This window comes from Chlamydotis macqueenii, chromosome 3, assembly GCF_036417535.1.
Source record: "Chlamydotis macqueenii isolate bChlMac1 chromosome 3, bChlMac1.mat, whole genome shotgun sequence".
NCBI classification, from domain to species: domain Eukaryota; kingdom Metazoa; phylum Chordata; class Aves; order Otidiformes; family Otididae; genus Chlamydotis; species Chlamydotis macqueenii.
This window is the reverse complement of record NC_141558.1, coordinates 53,642,172-53,658,386: the sequence shown is the minus strand read 5'-3', so window position 1 is coordinate 53,658,386 and position 16,215 is coordinate 53,642,172. Positions and strand designations below refer to the sequence as shown.

The window sequence follows — 16,215 nt, the reverse complement described above, 5'->3', positions numbered from 1 at the left end:
GGCCATGTTTGGCTCCCAAGAAAATATAGGAATGTTCTCATGCTGTCATTCATGTACATCTTGGCATATTAACTTGACTTTCACCCTCTTGACGGGTCTCATGCTGATGCATTTCTGGGACAGGGAAAGTTTATGCCATGTGATTTAAAACATGTCTTGAAAGCTAAATATCGTGCCATAAACAGCTGTCCATGCAAAATCTGCAGCATTCTGAGACAGCATGAAAGTTTTTGTCATTAGAAACCTAAAGCATATCTCAATTAAATACTTTGTGAATAATATCAGTTCTATCTGGTATTAATATTTTAAGCCAACCAGCAAGTAATTTGATTTAGGAAATAAGAATGTGGAATATAATTAAAATAAGAAATAAGTTCTGAGTGTTTTGGCAGCAATGAATATCCCCACTCATTAACAAAACTGAATGGCTTTGTAAAGCAGATTGTCCAATAAAAAAATAGCTATTTAAAAAGACAGCGGTTGGTCTTAGGAATACAAAAATATTCAGAATCCACATTTGTCATGTTCTTGTTTCATAAATGAAAAGAGGGTAGATTTATACTGTATATAAGGAAGCAATTTTTCAGAATGAGGGTGGTGAAGCACTGGAACATGTTTCCCAGACAAGTTGAGGGTTCCCCATCATTGGAAGTGTTCAGAGTCAGGTGGGATGGAGCTTTAAGCAACCTGATCTAGTGAAAGATGTCCCTGCTCATGGCAGGGGAGTTGGACTAGATGGTCTTTGAAGGTCCTTTCCAACCCAAACCATCCTATGAGTCTATGTTTTCTGTATCATTTCCTGTTTCTTTCTCCCTCTGTTGGCCTATGTCTGCCTGTTTCTTCCTTTCTGTTAGAGGAGCAGTATACTCAGTCACGTCTTTTACTACATTGCTACACCTTGCACAAGAGAGCCCAAGTGCTAACCTAGCAGAGCACAGCACCTGAACTCAGGTTTTTTTTCTTGTATATCTTACCAAGCAGCATGACCAGAAAGCAGATTATTTCGCTTCCAGCATCCAAGGCTGGCTTTTGAATTCAATGTGACAGGCACTTTGCTGGCAGCAGCAGGAGAACCAGAGTTATTTCACCTCACTTTTGCATCCTGTTCAGTACTTTTCTGTCTATATTTTCAATGTCATCAATAATCAGTACATCTGAAAGTAAGCGATGAGATGAAATGATTCATAATGTTAGAAAGTCACTACCACTTTCTAGATTCTTGAAACAGATTTTCAAGACTTCACAGGATACTTGTGAAAAAAAACCAGAATCACTCTGTCCAACTCCACAACCACGTGATACAGGTTGATGAAAAGTGGTTCTCAATTAATTTTTCTACACATGTTTCTCACCCAACCCTAATATTTTAATGAAAAATATAATTGAAAAATTGGAAGTCAAGAGACTTCTCCCACCTGTCACCAAATGTTTTGCAAAATACCCAAAGGCGGTAAAGGACAGCAGTTAGCTTTTTGAGGTGGATAAGCGAAGATCTGAGCAAGCCAATTCATTTCACATAACTCAGTAACGCCTGGTATCACATAGCAGCAGGTCTGGAAGGCTGTTTGTCAGGGGAGGATTTGAACTTAGGGCTTAGAGGTGAATACTCCACATTCCAGTAGCAGCTTCCTGAACTGGCCTTTCACTGGCTGCTCAGACACTACTCTCTGGTTTTGAGATCCTAAGACTCCCCTCCACTCCCAACACTTAGCACATCCAGGTGCTGTCTGTGTTTTGGTTTGCGGCCTGACTCCCCCTGGCTTTTGTAGGATTTGGTTTTGTGTAGCCTGGATTCACCTTGAGTAAGCAATATAAATCAGCCCTATCCTTTAGACAAACCAGAGTGGCAGGCTTTTTTTTTTTTCTGAATGGAACAGATACTGTTGTGCAAGGTGAGCTAGGATCCCTGCACCCAGAGGAAACTCATACCATTTTTGCCTTTGATGGGAAAACTTACTCCTATTTGTTTTGGTCTGGAAGCAGAAGTCTAAATTAACCTCCTCTGTGCTGGAGGTTTTGCCTTGAACTTCCCCTAAATTTGAGGTAGTGTGAGTTGAAGAAAGATTAAGTAAGCTGACAGCTTCAGGTTAATTTCTGGTTTTAAATATCTTTTTTTTTTTTTTTTCCTAAGACAATCATGTCCTTGTCTGTTTTCTTAGAAAATATTCATGACTTCTTCAGTGAGAGCAGATAGTAATGGCAAATATGTCTTTTTTTTCCTTTTTTTTTAATGTTACAGCTGCTCCCAATCTCAAAAATATCCATATTTGAAAAATCAGAAGTATTCATACCAAGTATTCCTGACAACTGATCTTTAATCTGCTTTTCCTTCCCTCAGCCATTAACAATAATCTTTGTACCACATACAAAATTTTCAGAAGTTGAAAATCTAAGCCAAACTTGCTGCTCAGATGATTTAACTAGGAGTGTTGAGATGAATGATTCTTTTATCTTTAATGTTTGCATTTTAACAATTTATTTTCCAGATGTGATTTAATGACAAGATGCTGGGCTCAAGAACCTCACAACAGGCCTACTTTCTCTTACATTCAGGACAAACTGCAAGAGATAAGACACTCTCCACTGTGCTTCATCCACTACCTTGAAGACAAAGAAGCAGCAACCGGAGTCATCAACCAAGCTTTTGAAGGTGAGTCTGGGCCAGCACCTGCTGTCCTCGTGGCTTCTGCCCCGTGAACTGTAACCAAGTGGCATTCGGCAGTTCTTTTCTTTGCATTTGTCACTGCCTCAAATTCTCTGCCTATAAAATAGGAACAGCAGAGACTTAGATCTCTCATAATGAACTTGTAAAAATTCAGTAGGTATGATGCATGAGGTAAAGCACATATAAGATTAGCAAGCAAAAAACCCCTATGAGGTTGCAACTGCGCCTGCCTCACGGAGACATCCAGTTTGCATCTAAATTTTTGATACTTGATGACTCTTTTCTGCCAAAGTAAATGCTTAAGTGCCTTATACAGTTGGGAGAGCTTTTGAAGGCTTTCAAGTAGAAATCTCTTCCAATTTCAAAGGCATCTACTCCCTCTCCATTAGCTAAACATGGCAGTTAGGCACTTCCTTTAGGACTACTCATTCAGTAGTTGCCTGAAATTGAGGCATAAATTAGGTACCTGCGTAAGGCAGACTTTATCCTAGCCCAAATTGTGACACCTCCAGCCAGGAGTCACAGTGTGCCTGTGCTCTGCACACTGTGAATGAATAAAATGTGGTGATGTTAGGAAAAAGATACTTAACACATGGGACACAAAAAAGCCCAATTTCATAAGAATGTTGTTAAGGTTAGGAAGACAGGAATTTAAAAAGTAGATGATGCCAAATTTAAAGTCGTCTGTGATTCAAACCATCTAAATATGGAAATGAACAACCTGACAAGGCCAGAACAAGAAGCTTTTCACATCTTCCAGTAATTCCTGACTGGCTAAACGTAGAGAAAAAAGTGAAGTCTCAGTAAACAGTGTGATCTGAAAATCAGCAAAAAGAATGTTTTATCAGTTGAAATAATTCAGTTTTATTTCACAGATTTAAAAAAAAAATGTAAGCTATTTGAATATTATGGTTTTCTAGTGAAAAATATTTCCTGTGAAAGCAATTGTTTTCCATTCTAAAAAAGCAAAACCTATCTGTCTCTAAAATTACTAAAGTTTTTTTTTTCTGTCTCTTCACAAAATGTTGTTGAACTGGGAACAAACTCTGCTTCATAAACAGTTTTGATAGATCAGTATTCTGTGATTTCCTAAAAATTTCTTGATCTGTTCCAGGAATAATGCAGTACTCAACTGCACAACTATGTAGTCATTTTTCTACAGGATTCTCTCTATATTCAATTCATTGGCATTGTCCAATGCTCAGTTAATGATAGCCTACTTAATATTTTGCTAATCTTTATCATTCATTCAGTGTAGCTTTACAAATGTCAGTTTATCTCATCTCCATCGTGATTTCTCCCTCTGTCAGAGCCAGTCTGTGCGTGATACGGTTATATGTCATTACAAGACTGAAGACTTTAGCATTGACATGATGGGACCAAAGTAAGCCAGCACTGATAAGCTATAATTTCCTGGTTTTTTTTTTTTTAACAGCAGATTTTGCACACTTATGCTCTAATAAAGAACTTTGTGTGTTTGCACATAGTGTAATTTCCTAGTTTCTTTAAGGGCATCTTCTCTCTGAATAGTGGAGTTCAGGAAAGAGATACTTAATCTGGTGCAAATCTAAGCCTGGCATTAGCTCAGGAAAGGAGTACAGCCAATTAATTAGGCACTTTGCCCAAGATACTAGGCCTTTCATTTTGGATGGACTTTATCTCGCCTAAATGCAGCTGCCTAGATGCTAGGACTCTCAACTAAGATGTTCTTCTAGATATCTCTGTGGTTGGGAGGAGAAACAGACATCTCCAGAGAGTGACCACTCACATGTTTTAGGCATGTACCATAGCAAGAAAGGGGTCACCTTTTGCCTTTTTCTCCACCGATGATGGCTGGAATCTAAAGGATTTGCTATATTCACCTTGGACACAGCATCTCAGACTAGATGCGTAATTTTAAGATGGCTACAGAAATACAACATCCATTGGACACAGGGTTGTGCTGATTAAGCTGCTTGCATCTACTCCTGAGCTAGTGTGATTTCCTAGCTTACACATCTTTGCTCTGCGTTCCCTAACTCCACAGGCAACAGAAACATGAAAGCTAAGGGAGTTAAGACATTCTTGTGGCATTATATCAATATCTGTTAAAATCTTTAGCAGGGCTGAAACTTTTAAATATGACCCTGCCCCTCTACTGCTTGCAGTTGTGGGGCACAGGCTGGAATTTGTCATCCTTTTGGTGGAGCAAGCCTGGCACAGAAGTAACATAAAAGGATTTTTAGCTTCAGTCCAAGTCTCTACTTAGTGTGTGCCAGCTAAGCATGATCTTTCCCTGCTGTTAATATGCTTGATCTAGGCAAATTATTACTTTCTCTGGGATGACAAATAGATATTCTTAATGTAAAAAACATTATTTGGCCAAAATTTCAGGTTCTGCCATGCAGCAGAGGTCACAGAGAAAAAGCCATTGCATTATTTATTTGCCAGGGACAAAAGTAACTTTCTTAGAAATGGCCAAGATACTGAAAAGCAAAATGTGGATTGAGACTTCTATGAAAAGTTCCAGTTTGAATGGTTAAAATTTGAAAAAAGAGTTTACTGCAGAAAATGGGGCTGTGTAATGGACTTCTAGAATAGTCTTAGTAATAGTGGTACTTTATAATGTATGTTGTATTCAAAGAATCTATTGGCAGTGGTCACTTTTTAAATCAGACTCCATTAAGCCTATTTATAATAACCTAGTTGGTAAAATCTGGTCCACTGTGTAAAGCAATTTCAACGCAGGCAGAGCTTTGGCAATAGCTCTCAGGGCCAGCCTATTTTGCTCGGCACACTCTTTCCCCAAGCCTCACCCTTTTCCCCACCAGCTGCCCTATTCCCTCTTGTGGCTTCCCCCCATTCTTCCCTTTCCGTAAGCTCTCCTCAGGTGTTGTTGCCACAGACCCACTGCTGGATCTGCGACAAGCATCTGTTTACATGCTTCCATTCAATGTTTCCATGCTTCAGTTCTCGAAACTCCTCCTCAACTTCTCTTCAGACTTCATGATTTTCGCACAGCAAATGTCTATCAGGAAACAGTATAGCTTGAATTTTGTTCATCTAAGTATGACCCTTTCACTCAGATGTATTTTAAAAGACTAAACAGTTGATAAGCTCTTTACATGTCTCTATAATGCACATACTTATTTCCCCATATATTGATAATTTATCTGTAGATTATCTCCCTCTTTCCCCAACTATAGTCTTTGTAAGCCCATTAAAACCCTATGCTGCGTACTTGACTGAAGGCCTGGAATCTTGGTGATGTCTTAGTTTTGCTGGATTATCTGATTAGGACACATACGTGTCAGTTTTCTGTAGCTTTCCAGCCTTAAATTAATTCAGCTCTTTTTCTGCCTGCAAATCTCTCACAGCAAAGTTCAGTGAAACGTGGGCTCCAGAAGTGCAGTTGATTCAAGCAAGAACCGGCAATTCAGGTTCTAGCCAGACCTCCAGACGAAAATGCACACTCCTTCATGATCCTGTTGGAAACAATTTGGGGCATGCAGTATGTCTCAGTCTGTGATTTGTAAAATGCTGTATAAGTAAGCGTTTTTTAAAATAACCATAAGTTTGAATTCATTTTTAGCTGGGACTAAATGAGGTACTTCTTGTGTTTATAGTAGTAGTAGAAAGATGACAGCCAAAACAAAGAATCCAAAAGACTTTTCTATGGTGGATTATCCTGGACAACATTTTCCAAAAATGTTACGTGGTCATTGGCCTTTGTGTGTAATGAAACTCCTCTCATGAGCCGCCCGCCAAGAAATGCTTGCTCTCACCAGGAGACTTGGTTCCAAAAGAAAGAGTCAAATGTCAAGCAAAGTGAAACGACCAGCCTCAAAATAACTATGATCCTTAGCCCTACATGGAATTTTCTGTTTGAGCCTTACCTACCTGTAGGTAGCCACAAATTTGGCAAGTCTCTATGTGCTGTTGATGCAATCTCATAGGTGAGAGAGCTGGGAAATGTTAGATTTCCTCAACAACATTAATGCTGGTGCAGTATGATGTGCAGATTGCAAGTGTGGGTGAACTGAAGATAGGTTGTATCTTAGTGGTCTGGACAGCATGCTAACAGGACAGCGTGGGGGTGGCAAAAGGGACACCGGCTTTGTTATTGCAAGAGTTACCCTTCTAAAGGAGGCATCAAGTGGCAATAAATACGCCTGAGCAATACCAGCAGCTCCTGGCACTGCTGCTTCGGAAGGGGGGGAAACAAAGTCAGGACCAGGAACGGCTCTGCCAGTTTAGTTTTTCCTTCCTGCTCTTATAGGTTTCTCCCAGGACATTCATCATGGGCATTAAGTAACATTTTTTTTTGAGTGAGGAAAGCACTATCCAGCTGGAGGACTGAGACACCAGTGGGTTTTGAATCAAATGGGAATTGATTGAACAGAGGCCCTGACACCAGAGTCCCCATGCATTGCTGAAAGATGGGCTGTTTTTCCCCCAGTTTCAAGAAGTGCGAATGAAATGTCATGAATCAGCATGCTAACAGGATGACCCTGCATTGCTGTAAAAATAACCAGTCCGTCTATTTTCAGACATAACTTTTTACATTTGCACATGCAAGACAGCACTATATTTTTTCAGGTCCCAAGCGTGCCTCTTTACGGATGGAAACACCTGTTTGTTTTGGCAAACGTCTTTGCCGGCATCAGACAACTGGGCATTAAGCAGCTGGAGCGGCTCCTTGCCTTTATGACCCAGGGGGACTATTCTTATCAGGGCTGCTCCCCACAGTTCCTTTTGGACCTATAAGGAAAAAATGTCTAATTGCTCAGAAGCTGTGTTGGAGCACCACGCTCTTACTGCTAGAAGTGGCTCCTCTGGCAAGAGGAGATGCAGGGCAGCTGGTGGGCGTCAGAGAAAACCCAAGGCTAGAGACTAAAAGAAAATACACTTGGCCTCAAGTCCCTTAATTTTTAAATCCCTAAGCTGGAGATGTTGCTTGAAAAATGTGGGAAGATAAACCAGTTAGACTTTTGTAATGTTTCATTTTTTGCTTTTTTTTTTCCAAAGCCAGTCACTCTGTGTATTTAATATTTTCAGCAATTAAGGTACTTGCTAAAAATGTATTTTTTTTTTTTAATCTCAAACCCAAACTTTGTATTGAAGGTATTTGATATTAAAATCTGGAATTAGTGATTTCACCATTAATTATATATCTGCTCTCTCTGCTGCTCCCCATGTAAGAATTGTCAGTTTATTTTCCTAAAACCATCTGCCTTTTAAAAACTGTTCCACACACCTCTCTGAACTTAATCACTTGGACAAATGGAAGCTTCTCTAAAGCAGATGTGTTGATAAGAGCCATTTTTAAAACCTTGTATCTAGTCTCCTTTGTATTTTTCTGAAATTCAGTAATCCTCTTTCCCACTTAGCTTAGTGAGTGGCTGACCCAAATCCAGCGGAGGTCAGAGAAAAGGCTTCTTCCAAAACAGTGAGTGGTTACAATGCTGCAGGAAAAGGGGGACTTGGTGGTGTGATCAGTTCTTATCTGTCCCCTAGACAGATGCTGTTTGATTCCAGAAAGCACATGTGAGCCACATGATACTGCAAGGAAAGTCATGCTAGTATTTTGTCTTGGACTGAGGAAAAAAAAATCAGATGGTAGGATGTTATAAGAGCTGATATTTGCATAGTATGGGTGTATAGATATAAGCAACTAAAATTTAGGCACTCAATTTATGCTGGCTGTCTAGGCTGTTTGACGGTCACCAGAGAGTTGTAGACATGTTCAGGGGATGTTATTGTGTAAAGGTAAGGATGTGAAATAAGCATCTCCACAAAGGGACTCCTTGCTCCTTTTTCTCTCCATTGACTGTAAAGGCATTCTAGGCAAGGAGCTTAAACTGGACACCTAAGATCTAGGTGATTAAAACTTGGTAAAATGAATCCTGCTTTGTGACCTGGAGAAGGGGGGTACTTTCCTATTTATATAGCCTTACTGTATTGCAGCAAATGTGGAATTGACCTTTTTTTGGTGCTCCTATGTTATAAATGATAATAAACAAGATAAGAAACAGGTTTGTATCTGTAATTCCCAAGACAGCTTCTTGCACACAGAGGTTTCAGTCCACAAATCTCTGAGAAGTCTATTAAAATAAAAGGTAAGACAGGCAGTCAATTCTTCAAGCAGTTTAATGCAGTGGAAATGCAGCATGAGCAAAATTCTCCCTTTTAGCACCTTTAGTGCCTGACAGAATAGCAAAGCTTGGTGAGTCACCCTCAAACCATGCAAGATCATATGCTTCATTAGACAGGAAACACAGATATATCTCCACTGATATATAATACAGAGTAGAGTATTAAAACGGATATATATTTGTTCTATTTATATTCTTACTGGCAATGTGCAGAAACTGAAACACAGCACCTCCAGCTCCAGGTGGCCAGCAGGTATGAGGAAAATACTCCCCACACAGGAACTATCTCCTTGAGATACCCAACATAGCTGAGGTGAAGAAGTCAGGGTTCAATAGCCACCTTTTTCACCCATAACAAATATATGTCATCAAGCGCTTCTTTTGAGTGTGTTCACTGTGGGGTACATCTTTCAGCCATGCCTGTAAGTCAGCCAGTCTCTTATTTACTACCACGTACATTGTGTGGCAGGGAGAAAGGGCAGAGCATGTATTAGAAAAACAAGAGGATATTATCTGAAAAAAGTAAATGTGGCTGCACTTCTAAATACCTTACCATATTGAATGTGCTAAGCATCGTAGGGTATTATGTTACCCCGAATTAGTAATGTCTCAGGCTGGCTACTTAGCTGGTGTAAATCAGTGGCATCCCACTGGTTTCTATGGAGCTTTATTAATTTGCACTAGCTGAGGATCTGGCCCTGAAATAGCTGTAATAGAAGATCAGCATCTCTAGATCAGTTTGTTCAATGTCTACCAATCAGCTTTTCTACTGACAATTTTTTTTCTTCTTCTATGTTGTCACCTTCTGAACTTAAACACCAAAAAAATCATCTGATTATCAAGACATCACAAAAATTTGCACCCTTCCAGCCAGGACTTCAAAATATGTTGTGAGCCCACACAGCCTACCGAGCAGGCAAGCAAAAACACTCCGTGATTGCAAGGCAGGATACATGACCCAGCTCAGCACCACAGCTGCCCTGCGGCAGGAAGCAGCCGACCGAGATGCTGAGATTGGGAAGGGGAAAGCACAGATTTTATCAGGTTAGGACCAGTCTCCTCAGAGGAGGCTAAGCAAGCAAACTCCATCTCTCGTTAGTATGAGTCAGACGATCAGAGTTTCTTGCGTCAATTAACGCGGGGTCTCTAGAGTAAGCTTCTGCCTACCCCTGGAGAGATGCATTGTAATTAATTTACCTGCAGGTTGGCTCAGATGTTATGCTTTAAGCACACCACTACTAGGAAAAGTGTCCAGCAAGGTGAAAGCTATACGCATTTAGGACCTGAGACGGGTATCTATGCAACGTGCCATTTTAGTTATCGGAAGCAGTCTACCTGAGCCAGCATGGAGCTCAGTGGGAACCTGCTTCTCAGCAGAGTGCTTCTCAGCCTGTACAAAGCTCTGGATTGCCAGAGCTAGCCTGCCTCATGCTATGAGGTAGGTTGTTTAAAGCGAACATGGGTAGCTCTGCACTATGCGGCACTTCACAGTGTAGACAACCCCTCAGGATTTAAGGGTTTGGAGTTGACTCCCCAGCACGACTTTAGATTCCATGAAGGTGTTCCTTGGACGCCTCCTCTCGGGGTGTTTTGTTGGCTCAGTCAGGCTTTGCTTGTGAAATCTGAGGGGATCACATCACATGGTTTATTCTGCATTTACTCACGTATAACCCAGCATGACTATACATCAATCAACTAATTTTAGCAATGTTAAAACTAAAAAGAAAAGAATGATATCTCATGAATATACTGACCTGCCTCCCCACTGAAGCTTCTCTCTATATTCCTTCAAATTCTTAATGTTTTTTGGAAGGGGCTTTCAAAGATTATTCAGAATTCTCTGCATTGGCTTATGGCTTCCCAGCGTGTTGGTGGTGCTTCTAGCTCTCAAATTTCTACAGATATTTCACAACATATAATGCTTTTTTCCCCTCAATTGCTCATTTTAACTATCTTCTATCTCCATTCATCATATAACCAAGTGAGCAAAAATTATTTGCTTGCTTTGCTGACTTACATGAGAGGCAAACACTGTGCTACATAACTTGACATCTTTGCATAGATTTTTTGGCTTGTACAGCTAAGATTTCCTACGAGCCAAACACTGCGCTAAGAGATGACACAACAGTGAAGGAAAACGGCACTTGTAGTCAAAAATCTAATTGTGAAAGTGGCAATGTAGCCAAGAAAGAAAGGACATAAACATGTTCTTCCTCTATCTTTGGACAGGTTAAGAATATTCTGCAAAAATAGTCTTTCTTGCTTATTTTGTCCCCAAAGCTGAAAAAGTACAACCAAGGCAAGGTGTTTGATTTTTTAAGCTCTTTTTCTCCATAATGAGAAACACAGTGGAGCATAGGCTGAAAAGGGATTATAATATTTTATATATTCCGTGGTTCTTCAGACCTGTTGGGGAAAGAATTAGTAATGTATCTATATATCTGGTAAAAATATCTCAGTGACCTCATACTCACATTTGTGTAAACATCACCTCATCAGTTCCAGATACTTATACAGGAAACAAATCTGAATGCTCCTCTAGTGTTCTATACTTAGGCAGGTCAGCCGGCATATGTCTGGTCTGTAAATACCCAGTTTTACTTGGATCCTTATTTTAAGGTTTCTCTTATGAGTTTTCTGCAAACATGCCCTCAGCATTTGCCAGTGTGCCTTTTCCAAAGCAACTTGCCCCTGAGGGTTCCCATTAAAAGCTTTATTAAAAACCAAATACAAATAGCTGTACCAGTTGGTAAAGGCTTGGTTGACATTGAATTACCAAATATTGCCATAATAGTCCTGAACTGACAAAGTGAGTATCAAATGATTTTTCGTAGCTGTCAGTCACTGTGGTATGTGACCACAGTTTGCTCTATGTCCTGGTCCCCATCTTGCTAACAGGTTTCTAAAATCAAAACTCTTCAGACTTTTCCTGACAGGCTTTCCTAATGGACTGTAGCATGTGGAACAGACTTCTGACTTTATACCTGGGGGGTGGCCTGTGGTTATAGCGACGTAATAAATTGGATGTTGCCTAGTGCAACAGCACAGTTCTTGTGGTTCTTTTGAACAGGTAACCCTGAAAGTCATGTGCTTAATTTTCCAGTTGTGAAGTAAAATAAGAAGTGTAAAAAAAGAAGGTATATGTTACAAAAATAAATGCATAAAATAGCAGCAATTATAACTTGAGCCTTTAGTTAACAATTTTTACGTTTTTAAAAAGATTTATAATCTGCAATAGATTTCAGGCAACTCTGTGTATGTGAACAGCATCAAACTAGGGAAAAAAATACAAAGTTTCTAGAGATGGGAAAAACACACTGGATTGCCGAGTTCAGGCTTCCTGAAAGACAGAATATTACAACTCCTCCAGAGAGACAGTATATAATGATTTAGTAGGTAGAAAGCTGCCTATGTTAGAGGACTTTTTAGCAGTATTATTAGCAGGGTTACCTGAAGGTACAGACTAAAATCACTGTGGCTTTATCCAGGCTATCTTTACTACCAAAAGAAGGAAGCCATGTATTCATAACTGTATTGCTGCCTGTGGAGGTATGAATGGTGATGACCAACCCTGTTTAAGTGATTTGCTTAAAGCTGTAGTCCACGCAGGCAATAGCAAAAAATAAATTTGAATCATCAGTCACTCTTTATGCAATCACTAGATGAACTTTCTGCAACAGCTGTCTGACTTAGTTTGCTTTCTAATACTGCATGTGTATCACTGGGCTGTTGTCTGTTCTTTTTTTTTTTTTTTTTAAATGCAGATAGTGACGTTCCATGTGCTGATTCAGACAGTATTCTTTCAACCATGCTAATGGAAACAAGGAATCAAGAGGGCTTAAATTATTTGGTATTAGTCACAGAAGGCAACCAAGATCAAGGAAGCATCAATTCTGCTGAACTTATTTAAGCCTGATTCCCTCTGCTTGAAAGAAAGAGGGAAAGAAGAGAAAAAGGTCTACCAAAGAAGATATAAGTCAAGAAAAATATTCTGCACTTCGTCATAACTTACAGAGATGTCTTAAAAAAGCCTAACAATTCTCTAAAACACTAAAACTACCAGAAAATATCATGTTACTGAGTGATGTGTAGCAGAATAAGACAACAATTACGTATCTTTTGATTTTCTACATGTTATGTTTTGGGTGTTTCAGAGGAGATGATAGTTTCAAGGAATAAAACATGCAATCAGACAGCAAATGATTTTACTGTGATGTTGATTAATTTTACACAGTCACATATGCCTCAGACACAGGCAGTCTTTCCGAAAAGGGAATACTGGTATGCTGTCTCAAAGAAGGGACCAACTCACTCATGAAAATAAAAAAAAAAAACTGTCGAAATCTAGTTTCATTGTGCACAAACAAGATTTTACAAATTCAAAAAGGAACATAAATTCTTGTTGTATTTTTATGAACTCCAAATCAGAAAGTAATTGAAGAAGAGTGACTGGGTTGTCCACTCCTGGGGATGGTCTATTTTACTATTTAATTTAAAAAATGCTTCCAATAATCTTGAATGTCAAGTTGCATAGTGATTGATCTGTGAATCTAGGTGAGCTTGTTTTCTTACATTTTGTTTCCTTTCCATTTTTAATATTGATCATCTTGGCTTATTTATCAGACTGGGTGAAGGGAAATTTTTCTTGATGTGTTCGGAGATCAAATCAAATTATATAATAAAATAATATAGAAATCATTACTGAATAAAAGACAGCAAAAAGCTTTTTGGAACATTTCATCATGAATAGTGGTTTGCAAATTATGCAAAGCTGTTAATTGACATCTGTCAGGAAGCTAGAAATATGCTCTGCTTTTGTGCAAAAATTTGATAACGGAGGATGCTGAAGAGTAGTAAAGGCACTATCTTGTGTCAGAATGCAGATATTTTTAAGATGCAACTCTACTGAAATCAAGCTTCAAAAGTTTCCTAAATGGAGATTCAACACAGATGAACAAGAAATTTGTGTTTTGACCATTTTACTCAAAATACAAATTGAGAGTTTTTGACTTAGGATTCTTCAAAGTCCCTGACAAAGCCCATTCGAGCAGTCTATAATTATAGAAATATTTTTTCTTCATCTATAAATTAGTGTACAAGCCAGATTTGCTAATAACAATTGCAGCACTACTTTTTTTTTCTCCTAAGCTATGCTCACCAGACTATCAGTAACAGATAAATAAATAAATACTGTGTAATGTTTCCTTCCCCTTCAAGTGCTGCTTGATCGATTGTACAGCCATTCCTTCCATTTCAATAACTTAAACATGAATAACATTTATAACCAGTAGCACGTGCTTACCAGAAACCAGGAAGATCCCAGTTCTGTAGTAACCATACCTGGATGACTTCAGGTGCATGCGTGACCACTCAAGAGGACTGCTCGGTCAGCAAGCCATAAACAAAGATTTTGAAAATCAACAAGACTTCGTATGATATCTATTCCTAGCAAGAGAAGCCTTCAATCCTGCCAAAATTTTGTCTAGGCAACACCTTTCACAGGCCTCGTGACCACTTCTGTGATGTGATAACTCAAGTCGATTCAGTTTCATGTAGGTATGAGTTGGAAAAAAACCATGGAAGAGCCTATCCAACATGGTTAAAGTGGGTTAGCAGGTAAGGAGAGGGTCAGTGACAAACAGCATGCAGAAGTAACACCCTTGAGGTCTTGAAGTAGTCACAAATACCCAAAGTGGCACAAAAGAACAGAGGGGAAGATAAGTCTTGCTTTGTCCACATTTTGTAAGTATTGCAAGACAAGACTAGTTTTAATGGAGGATTTATCACAGCATGATGAAGAAGGAAGTGTCAAGTTTAATGCATTGCTAATAAATGAAAGCTTAGGATATTGACCAGTGATCTATGCCTTTTGCACCTAATAGTATGAAAAATTGATTGGTTTGGATAAAACACAAATCCTTCGATCCAATCTAACGATCCTGATCTATAGCTTGCTGAATACTATACCTAACCTTCCCTGTATGTGCAGTGATCTGAGGCAGGCTCAGTGATACAAGTTGTCAGCTCTGAGCATGGCCCCAACCATCACTCTATTCTCCCTCCCTCATTTCCCTGCCTTAGAGGAGTAAGTATGCAAATGCAACTATTCCACTGAGTTATGGTAAAGCTGAATTTGGTGTGTGCCGCCTTACCTCACTTGCATCCAGCCATGATGCTGCTTGCAAAGAGTTCTTAATCTATCACATTTCTGTATTGCCCTTCTCTTTAAATATCTTCATCATTTCACCTTCTAGATATCATTGAAGTGATGCTTCCTCTCTTCTTTCAAACTCTTCATGATGATTCACATTTTACTCATCAACTCATATTCACCATCAGGAGGACACCTCTTGCCTTCAAGCAGCCAGCCCCTGGTGACAGTTTTCATAGCTACTTTTGGAGACAGTAGGGGAGACAGTACAGGAGACACATATATAAGAGGTGACAAAAATGAAAGTCCTTTTTAGCACAATCTCTCTTGGGCAGGGAAATGGACGCTAGCTGGCCTGTGTTTGTCTTTGACAGTTGGCACTCCTCCTGTGGCAGATCAAGGGAAAGATTCAAGAAAGCCTTGAGTTCAAGCATCTTGACTTTCAAGGCTATAGGTTTTTGAATAAGTGTAAATGTGTTTAAGGGTGATAATGTCATTTAAACGAAATATGTATTTAGGGGAGAAAAGAATCCTGACATATTAGACAGACTAAATGTGAGATAAAGGTACAAGTGAAGCAGTCCTTGTGACCACACTTCTGTGAGGTACTCCTGAAACTCATCCTCAAGTGTAGAGGTAATATAGTGCATTTTACCTTCTTTCTTTAAGGCATACACTGAGACTGAGTTTAGTGTGTGATATCTATGTAGTAAGAGGAATTCTTTCTGGACTCTCTTGTAAGCCAGAGGAAGCAATCTAAATAAAAGGAGAAACCTGTCCCGGGAACATTCCCTCTGCAAGAGCTGGAGGAACCAGAAAGTGATGTCTGAAGTTTGAATCATAAATGCATAGGGGTCCCTGTCAGCAATTCCAAAAGTTTCTTAACAAAAGCATCATTTTCAGGCTAGTATAAAGCAGATGGACCCACTCTTCACCTGCTGTAAATCAGGTTAAATATGTTAAGCTACGCTGATATATAGCAGTGGAGAAACTGCCCCCGAGTCTTTAGCTTCTGAAAATTTGGCCTGAGACAGGTAGATCTATGCTGAGCCAGCTCCTGAGCAAAAGGTGACAAATCTCCCTAAGCCCCCTCATCTCCATTTTATTGCTGAGCACAACATTATATGGTGTGGAATATCTCTTTGGTTAGTTCAAGTCATCTGGTTGTCTCCCCTCCCAGCCTCTTGCTCACTCCCAGTCTATTCACTGGCGGGGCAGAGTGAGAAGCAGAGGCAGCTTTCATGGTGTGCAAGCACTTTTCAGCA

At 39.5% G+C, this 16,215-nt stretch overlaps 1 protein-coding gene across 1 annotated transcript in view; it reads left to right on the top strand.

Moving 5' to 3' along the window:
- The window catches only part of ROS1 (ROS proto-oncogene 1, receptor tyrosine kinase), a 72,895-nt gene extending 60,186 nt beyond the window's left edge, over window positions 1-12,709 (top strand). Inside the window, exons 43-44 of the mRNA XM_086744593.1 lie at window positions 2,487-2,650; window positions 12,564-12,709. Coding sequence (XP_086600719.1) covers window positions 2,487-2,650; window positions 12,564-12,709 — 310 coding nt within the window. The remainder of the gene's footprint in view (window positions 1-2,486; window positions 2,651-12,563) is intronic.
- The last annotated feature ends 3,506 nt before the right edge of the window (window positions 12,710-16,215 follow it).